Raw genomic sequence first — 9,714 nt, 5'->3', positions numbered from 1 at the left:
TAAAAGGTTTCACAGTTACTTTCCAAACGAGCGAGCCGTGTTCGGGCGGGGAGGGATGGGGAAAGGATGCCAGCAGAGCTGTGAGTTGCAAATGCTCCTCCTGTGAGAAATTGCCGAGAATCTGCTTCTTAGGAAACCAGGTGACCTCGAGTGGCGGCCAGCAGTCCACTTCATGGGCTCCATCTGCGCCCACAGCGGTCGTGGCAGAGCGCCCAGGCCGGCGACACCGACACCCGGGCAGCCGGGAAGAGGGGGTGACATCTGCGCGGGGGCGGAAGCGGTGCGGCATTTATATTTGGAAAACAATATGCATTTGTCAGGGTTTGCTCTTTCTTTTCTAAATTCAGAACATTTGGGGAGAGAACAAGAGAGAGGAATATTGATTTCCGCTCCGGCAGAGGATGATGGATGGCAGAGACGGCAGGAAACACGGACACTTCCTCACCTACCCCTCCCCATCGACTCCATCTCCGCCGCCGCCTGGCTGCCGCTCCCCTCGCCTCCTTCCCCGGCTTCTGATGTGCTCTCACTCTCTCCCTTTCCTCCCTCGCGGCCAAAATGAAGTTGCCTCCAGGGTTAGAAGGAAAAACTCCACATGCCCCACCCCACTGGACCCCTAGAAATTTCACCGAGGTGGAAGACCCCTGAATCTTGTTGGGTTTATTTCCCACCCCCAGGCTTTTTTTTTATTTTTATTTTTTTGCGGTACGCGGGCCTCTCACTGCTGTGGCCTCTCCCGTTGCGGAGCACAGGCTCCGGACGAGCAGGCTCAGCGGCCATGGCTCACGGGCCCAGCCGCTCCGCGGCATGTGGGATCTTCCCGGACCGGGGCACGAACCCGTGTCCCCTGCATCGGCAGGCGGACTCTCAACCACTGCGCCACCAGCGAAGCCCAGGTGCTACTTCTTGCTCACTAGGTCCAGTCAGCATTACGTCATAAGTGTAATGCACCAGTGCGCTATCGTGTGCAAGTGAATGGGGTCTTGTGATCAAGATCCCTGCGAACTAAACTATCACATAGGCCCGGAGAGTTGATATCCACCTGAGGTGGGACAGTAAAGGTATAATGCTGGCCTTGTCAGCAGAGAACAAACTGCTTCTGGTGGATCTCACAGACAGGAATGCAGAAACAGGCATTCTTTCAGATCAAGAGCTGCATAGCGGATACTGGAAGAGATGTGTCACTTTACTCAAGCAATGAAATCACATCTGATACAGCAGCTGGAATTGGAGTCGCCACCTTGGCAAGCTTACAATAATCCTCTGTCATTCTCAAAGACCCGACTGTCTTCGGCCGAGGCCAGATGGGAGAGCTGAATTGGGGATGTGGTGGGAATCACCGCCCTTGGGTTTTTTAAGTACTTGATGATTGCACTAATGTCTGCAATCCCTCCAGGAATGCAGGGCTGCTTCTGTGGTTGACTATTTTCCTAGGTAGGGGCAGTTCTAGTTGCTTCCACTTGGCCTTTCCCATCATAATATCTCTTACTCCGCAGAGAAGGGAACCAGTGAGTTCAGAGTCAGCGTCCAGTAGTCCCTAAAAGGTCTGATTATTTCCTCTTCCCCAATGCACAGTTGGCAAAAGCCCGTGGGTCCTTTTGGGGAAGGCTGGGAGAGTGATTAACAGCATAAATATTCCATAGTGTACTAGGGTCCTTCATTCAAGGGGTTCTGAGTCTATAAAGTGGCTCCAGTCTTGAGAATTAACAAGCCATGACTCTTGTTTTTATCATTCAAGTTAGACTCTTGTTCACTTGACCTATTTTCTGCTTACACAGAACACGTAAGAATTAGTAGGCTTCCTGTCTATTTCACTTCTAGGAACCCCATGACGAGCTAGCCAGCCATGGTCTGCAGGAGTCAGGACATTCTGATTGTGGCATTGACCCTGCTGTCAGTCACAGGGACCATTCCCTCCTTGCCTTCAGGGCTTGAGTGCCGCCTCTGGTCCCTGCCACCACTGGTCCAATCACTCTCATTGTGGTTACGTGTCCCAATTCCGTGACTGCAGTTCCCTCTGTGAAGTCTGGCCCACAGAGAAGAGCCAGGGATGCCAGGGCTTCCCTCTCAAGTTTATCTCTCACAGTTGTGGTGAAAGGCATGTCTTCTGGACCTTCCCAGGGTGGGTGAGTTTCAAATGACAAACTCACTCGAACATTCCCGTCCCCCTAAGTCATGGAATCCCTTTCTCTACATTAAACCAAAGCAGGTCTGGCAATTCTAGTTCACTCACTGTGGGTCTCCTTTTGGCCATATTTCAGCCAAGCAGCGAAGCAAACTGTTAGAGCCCTTCCTTCCTCCCCAAGATGCAAAGTTAGATGCAGAATCCCTGCTTAGTGAGCCCGTGGCAATAAATGCCGCCCGATCCAACTTTCCGTTCCTTCCACGATTTATCCCACAGCCTTAATACCCATCCCCACACGTGTGGCCCGGGTTTCTATCTGCAGGAGTTAGAAAACGCAGAGGGTAGTGCACCTCCTCACGGGTCACGCTTTGTACCTCACTTTAGGGGCTGCTGGGACTTGAGTCTGCTCAGAGGTCTAGACGCCAAGAGCGGTGGTGGGGTCGACACTGGGGAGAACCAGCAATGCCTTGCTTGTCAGCTGCCTCAGGGGCGGTCATTACCCTTTCCGCAGGTAACGCAGGGTTAACACCCTGGGACGGGTGGGGGTGGAGAGGCCATTCTCCTGGGGACAGAGAGACTGCTGCCGCTGGCAGAGGAGATGCATGAGAATTTAGGGTTCAAGTTCCCCAGCTCCATCAGGGTCTTCCCACACACCCCCATTCCAACTTGCAGGATCCCATTCCTTCCCAGCCCGTGGCCTGGGTTTAGCAGGAGACACCCTGGGAGGCTGGGAGTTCAACTCGCATTGTAATTCAGTCAGTCACAGGGGGAGACTGCGGGTCTGATTTTCAGCCTCTCAGCCCTGTGGCTACAGCGGGTAAGGGTCTCCTTCAGGGCAGACATAGAAGCTTTCAGGTCATTTACGGGCCCTTGAGCTAGGAATTCGAATCCCTGAGCTCAAACTTTTCTTTCCCCACTTTGTCCAGTAACATTACTAGCAACCAGCCAATCTCATTATACTCAACAGTTTGAAAAAAATGTTTGAAAGTATCACACACATGGTCACCCAGATCCTAGCTTCTTACGAGTGTTGGATTAGGAGTTTCCAGTGGGGATACTTTGCTTATCTCTCTTGCCCCGTCACTCCATGGACTGCCAGTGCTCTTTTTACTACCGGAAATAGAGTCATTAGTGTCTTTCAATCTAATCTGACTAGAGAGCTAATTCTAGAAATCACAGCACCAATTCAGAAAATTCATCTTTAAGATTTTGTTTCTCGAGAACCACTCTTGGTCCTAAAATCTGTATTTGTCAGAGCTCTCTAGAGAAAGGTGTAAGGCAGCGTGTGTGTGTGTGTGTGTGTGTCTGTGTGGGTGTATTTGTTATGAGGAATTGGATCATGTGATTAGGGAGACTGGCAAGTTCAAATCTGCAGTGTGGGCTGGCAGGCTCAACGCCCAGGAGAGCTGAGGGGCAGGTAGAGAGCCAGGAGAGGCAAAAGTGCAGATGAAATCCACGGGCAGTCTGCTGGAGACATGCCCTCTTGCTTGAGGAGGCTGGGCTTTTTGTTCTTTTCAGGACTTCAACTAATTGGACGAGGCCCACCCACATTATGGAGGACAATCTGCTTGTTCAAAGTTCACCAATTTAGGGCTTCCCTGGTGGCACAGTGGTTGAGAGTCCGCCTGCCGATGCAGGGGACACGGGTTCGTGCCCCGGTCCGGGAAGATCCCACATGCCGCGGAGCGGCTGGGCCCGTGAGCCACAACTACTGAGCCTGCGTGTCTGGAGCCTGTGCTCCGCAACAAGAGAGGCTGCGACAGTGAGAGGCCCGCGCACCACGATGAAGAGTGGCCCCCGCTCGTGGCAACTAGAGAAAGCCCTCGCACAGAAACGAAGACCCAACACAGCCAAAAATAAAAAAAAATAAATAAAAAAAGAATAGCATCTATTTTATTATTTGTAGAAAACTAGCCTGAAACACCATGCAGGGCAGAGCAGCACCCACAGCCTGGGGCTGCTGGGCCCCGGGAATTCTGGAGCCCGAGAGCTCTTGGATTTTTGTCTGGGAGACGCTATCGTTTTCTCAGCACTAAAGGGCCTTCCCTCTAACTCAGTCACCTTCTTGATCCAGGAGTGGTAGTTTTCTAACAAGGTGTATATTCCTGGAACGTTCTTCTGTCCACAACTCCTTCCCCAGCTGATGATGCCCACCTGGTACCACTTCTTGCCAGATTCTGTGGTACAGACGAGAGGACCCCCGCTGTCACCCTGTGGACAGAGAACACAGATCAGCAGCGAGTCCCATTTGAAACTGTCCACGTGAGGCAGAGCACAGCTCGCTCATGGAAGAGGGTTCATGGACCTCCTGACTCCGGGACGCCAGGGGGAATCACATCATCGCAGATCAACACCCACCCTATCGTGGCTGCACGCGGGGCATGTGCAGCACTCAGCCTGGCCCCAGGAACCGTGGTATGTAGAGCGTGGCCATGCACACGCTCCATGCACAGCACACAGAGAAGGAGCCGGAACACGGAGGACCCAGGCTGAGGAAGAGTGGGGACCAGATTAGCGGGTCTTAAATCAGAAGCTCTGGACAGAGCTGTAAAGGGAAGGAATGAAAAGAGGATGCGAGGAGTGCTGTTAGGCCTGTGGATGTGAACTGGGTCTCCTTTTTTTTTTTTGCGGTACGCAGGCCTCTCACTGTTGTGGCCTCTCCCCTTGCGGAGCACAGGCTCCGGACGCGCAGGCTCAGCGGCCATGGCTCACGGGCCCAGCCGCTCCGCGGCATGTGGGATTTTCCCGGACCGGGGCACGAACCCGTGTCCCCTGCATCGGCAGGCGGACTCTCAACCACTGCGCCACCAGGGAAGCCCTGAACTGGGTCTCCTTTGATGTTCTTCCGGAGGCGTGAGGGAGAAGGATGTCTCTTTTTAATTCTTTGCTGTGGGTATTTGCAGGGGGCAAGTGAGCTAAGCTTTTCCGACTATGTGACCCCTCCAGGGTGGAATCACATGGGTCTATGACTCAGATGATTATCTATTTATATGGAAAGTATGTACCAAGTCCCCACCGTGTCCTTCACACATATATGGCTTCCTTTTGTCCATTTTAATACAGGGAAAATGAAGCTTAAGGAGGATGAAGGGCTTACTCAGGGTTACATGGTGTTGGGGCCAAAGTTGGAACCAGGTCTTCCTGATGCCAAAGCACATGTTCTTTCCCTCTGGGGAGCTATAATTGTTCAAGCGATCTTTCCTTCTCAGCGGAGAGATGGCCTCCTTTTCCATGGTCATCAACAGGACCGGGAATGGGATCTAATGGGAAGGAGGACAATCAACACTTCCTGGACATGATGTCCGAGGCCCGGCGTTGGTCCCCTGACTTTACTTTCTCATCCACCCCTTCATCCCACATCTCTGTGAGGTAGGTATTTTGATCCTCATCTTATAATTAGAAAATGGAAAGTCAGAAGAGATCTGCTCACTTCCACCGAACACATCTTCAAGGAGGAAAAACTAACTGTTAGGCACTTGGGATACAAGACCTTATGGTCTAGGGAGGGAGACAACAGTGCAAACAAACAGGATCAACTGCATTTTGTTTGAAGGATGAATAAGAATTTGACAGGAAGAGTGAGTGGGGGGAACTGATCGGAAAGGAATTAGGCAGGAGGTGGGGGGACTAGTTAAGAGGAGATGGGAGTGATGAGGACCTCAACCAGGGCACAAGACGGTCAGGAGGCAGGGGGGTGCGTTGAAACTGACACCATCTGGGGACTGGTGTCCCTGGACACGGGTGGTGAGTCCTAGTTCCAAGGTCATGGGGTAAAGTGCAGGGGAAGATAACGATGAAATCATGTTCAAGGGGAGTTTATGTTGACTGTGGGACACATCGCCAAGCAGAGGGATATACGGAGCGGAATTAACAGAGAGCTTGGAGCTCAAGGACACCCAGTAAGCGTGGTGCCAAAACCAGAACCACCCTTTCCAGTATGAAACACTGCCCTTAATGCTTGTCTGGTTTTTGTGGGTGTGTGCTTTTCTTTGCGCGCGTTCTACTTCAAGGTCACGGGGCAAGAACCAAATCAATAGGATTGCCACTCAAAGAGCTCCTTCCGTAAGTGCTGTCTCTATCATTTTCTTCACGTTACGGTGGCATGAATGGTATAAAAAGCCTATTAATATGTTGATTGTCATTTCCTTACATAACAGGGAGAGAACTGTGCTTGGACCAGTAACTTCTAAGCCTCAGTTTCTGCGTCGTTAAAATGGAGATAATACCAGCTACTTCCCAAGATTAGTGGCAATGACATTTTTAAAATCTATACATCACTTGGCATAGGGTAAACGCTATGTAGTAAATGCTGCAGAAATGTATTAGTATTATTACTTTAGCCTTATGTACTACAAACATTATTTGTATACTCAGGAAACAGAGATTCCCTTCTCGGACTGCTGGGACTCCAGAGGGGCAGCTGTAAATTCATGTCCTTTCACACACAGAGTCTTAATTGTTTTTCTCTTCCTTTTGGGAAGAAAGAAAGGATGTCTCAAAGGAGGGTCTGGCCTCAGCTAGCAAGGACTTGGGACTGATGACAGCCCACCTAAGGGGAACTTTCTTCCAAAGACTAAGGCTGGTAGCCAGAGACTTGTCTGGTTAGAAACATACTGACCACATACTGACCACAGAGCCTCCTAAGTTCACTGCTGTGTTATTCACACCGCGTGATCACTTCTGTCCATTTTGGGTGAGAAGCAGATGACCTGGCTTCCAGCCTGGCCCCACTACCTCCTGGACCTCAGGCAAACCACTTAAATTCGAAATCCCTGTTTTCTCATCTGTTAAACGGGGCGAGTGAGACCTACCCAGCCCATGTTACAGGACAGTGGAGAGAATGAAATGGTTGAATATGTGCGAAAGAGCCACGAAGTTACTACACTGCTTCGGATCCTTTCAGATAGTGAAGAGAATGATCGATGATTAAAATAACCATGTTTTCTCATCTGTGAAACAGTTGCAATTAAATATTTTTATACATTCCTTTCTGGCTCTAGAGGTCTAAGATGCTATGGAGTGAAATAAGATTTTCAGGCACGTGTCATGGGTCAAGATGGGTTCGAGATAATACCCTGGAAAGTAGCCCAGGACTGTGAAAACGCTCTGTGTGATAGTATTCGTGATGGCGCATATCATTATACACTTGACCATAGAATGGACAACACCAAGAATGAACGCTAACATAAACTATGGACTTTGGGTCATTGTGATGTGTCAATGTAGGTTCATCCTCTGATGGGGACGTTGATGGTATGGGAGATTATGCATGTGTGGGACAGGGGGTATATGGAAAATCTCTGTATCTTCCTCTCAATTTTGCTATGAACCTAAAACTGCTGCCTCTCCACCCCCATAAAATAAGATCTTTAAAGAAAGTTGTTGCTCAGGTTGTCATCCAAGTCAGCTTGGCATCCCCATAACCAAATTGCCCAACAGCCCAGCTGGCTGCCAGCTCTCTCTCTTTTCTTTTTTTTTAAGATTTTTTTTTTGATGTGAACCATTTTTAAAGTCTTTATTGAATTTGTTACAATATTGCTTTTGCTTTATGTCTTGGTCCTTTGGTCACGAAGCATGTGGGTCCTAGCTCCCCGACCAGGGATTGAACCCACACCCACTGCACTGGAAGGCGAAGTCCTAACCACTGGACCACCAGGGAACTCCCTGGCTGCCAGCTCTTAACCCCCCTCCAAGGCAGCCTCCGTCAAGGTCTCTCTCGGATGTCCCCTCCTCTAGGGCTACTGTAACTGACAGGCAGTTTCCAGCTTCCTTGGAAGGTTCAGCTCTTTGGCAAACATTTGTTGAGTGCTCTTCATGACAAGCACTGTGCTAGGCACTGGGAATCCAGCCATGAATAAGACAAAATTTCTGCTGGAGTTGAGAAGAAAGATAAGAAAACTGTGCAGCATTGCAATGCCTGTTTCTCAGATGCTTGCTGGTCCTTCACAAGAAGTATTGCATTGCTAGCTTGGGACATATTTGATTTTATAGTTTGCTGGACGGTGTCACTTATTTTTTTTAAGTTGAACTTTGTTTTTTCATAGTGTAACCTTAGGGGATTACAAACAGGAAAAGCGCTGGAAAAAGTAAACCACAAAATTCAATTGATTTGATTTTAATTTGTATTTTAAGTACAGCATGACCTTATCGCTATTACTTTGAACATATTTAAATGTTTCCATCATAAAATTATAATTTCCCTTCATTATGTGATTATGTGTTTTATTCAAGTTTGCTAAGTTTCAAAGTGTGATTTTATTTTTAAAGGCAATTATTTTTAAACCCTAGGGGACTTTCTGCCTGGCTTACCTGGATTTAAGTGATGATAATATTATATAATTTCAGAAAACTTCCCTTGCCTGGATCACTCTCAGCTTATTCTCAGCAATAGAAAGCTTTCTAAACAGAAAGCAAAGCTTTTCACTTCACAATTTTTTTCTTAAAAAAGGCTTAAAACGATAACAGCACATTTATTTATAGCACTCAAGTAATAGATGATTAATTTTAGCAGCTTTCATTAAAGTACATTTTGATAGGGGAGGGATTGGAGCAAAAATCCTCGACTCCAGATGGTAGATCCAGCCATTGAAGCAAAGGGGACAGAAAATGTCATCAAAGATGACACTTGATTGTTTCAAGTGTTGCTGCAGTTGGTTTTGGCCATTTGAATATGGGATGGTGATGAATGAAAAAGACTGAAAGGATAGGTGTGAATACTGATGAGGGTGAGCAGCCTGGGACAACCTCTAGTCTCCCACGCGTGGCAACCCTGCCCTAGTGACCTGCTCTGCTCACCTCTCCACACTCAACCCTTGTTATCACTGGCTTCTGAAATATTGAAAGTTCCCTGAACACAAGATACTTTTTCAAGCCTCCGTGATTTTCCCCCAATTCTCCCTGGAATGCTCTCTCTTTCCAATCATACTATTAAATGTTGTTTTCCCCTTTTCTTTTTTCTTTTTTTTTTCTTTTTTTTGCCATACGCGGGCCTGTCACTGTTGTGGCCTCTCCCGTTGCAGAGTACAGGCTCCGGACGCGCAGGCTCAGCGGCCATGGCTCACGGGCCCAGCCGCTCCGCGGCATGTGGGATCTTCCCGGACCGGGGCACAAACCCGCGTCCCCTGCATCGGCAGGCGGACTCTCAACCACTGCGCCACCAGGGAAGCCCTCCCCTTTTCAATTGACGTTGGAGCCCTTTGTCTCCTGCTCCAGTATGAATTGGCTACTCCCTAAGTCTGTGGCATGGCTAGGATCTGAGATCTTCATTTAACCATTGCTATTGGGAAGCTTTGTCTTCTCTTTGTTTTTTTAAGTTTGATATAACTGTAGATTCACGTGCAGTTGAAAGAAATAATACAGAGAGATCCCATGTACCCTTTACATGTTTCCCCCGATGATACCATCTTGTAGAACTACATACAGTACAATAGCACAATTGGGGTATTAACATTGATGCAGTCAATACACAGAACATGTCCATCGTCACAAGGATCCCTTATGTTGCCCTTTTAATGCTATATCCACTTCCTTCTACCCCTAAACCCTCCTTAAGCCCTGGCAACCACTAAGCTGTTCTCCCTTTCTATAAT

The 9,714-nt window shown here is 48.6% G+C and overlaps 1 protein-coding gene across 1 annotated transcript in view; it reads right to left on the bottom strand.

The window, feature by feature from the left end:
• Positions 1–4,019: 4,019 nt before the first annotated feature.
• PRSS55 (serine protease 55) overlaps positions 4,020–9,714 on the bottom strand; it is a 50,429-nt gene continuing 44,734 nt past the window's right edge. The window contains exon 7 of the mRNA XM_082656382.1: positions 4,020–4,336. Within this exon, the coding sequence (XP_082512508.1) occupies positions 4,022–4,336 (315 nt within the window). The 3' untranslated portion in view covers positions 4,020–4,021. The remainder of the gene's footprint in view (positions 4,337–9,714) is intronic.

Source organism: Grampus griseus, assembly GCF_964374135.1.
Source record: "Grampus griseus genome assembly, chromosome: 6".
Classification (NCBI taxonomy): domain Eukaryota; kingdom Metazoa; phylum Chordata; class Mammalia; order Artiodactyla; family Delphinidae; genus Grampus; species Grampus griseus.
This window is presented reverse-complemented; position numbering and strand designations above follow the sequence as displayed.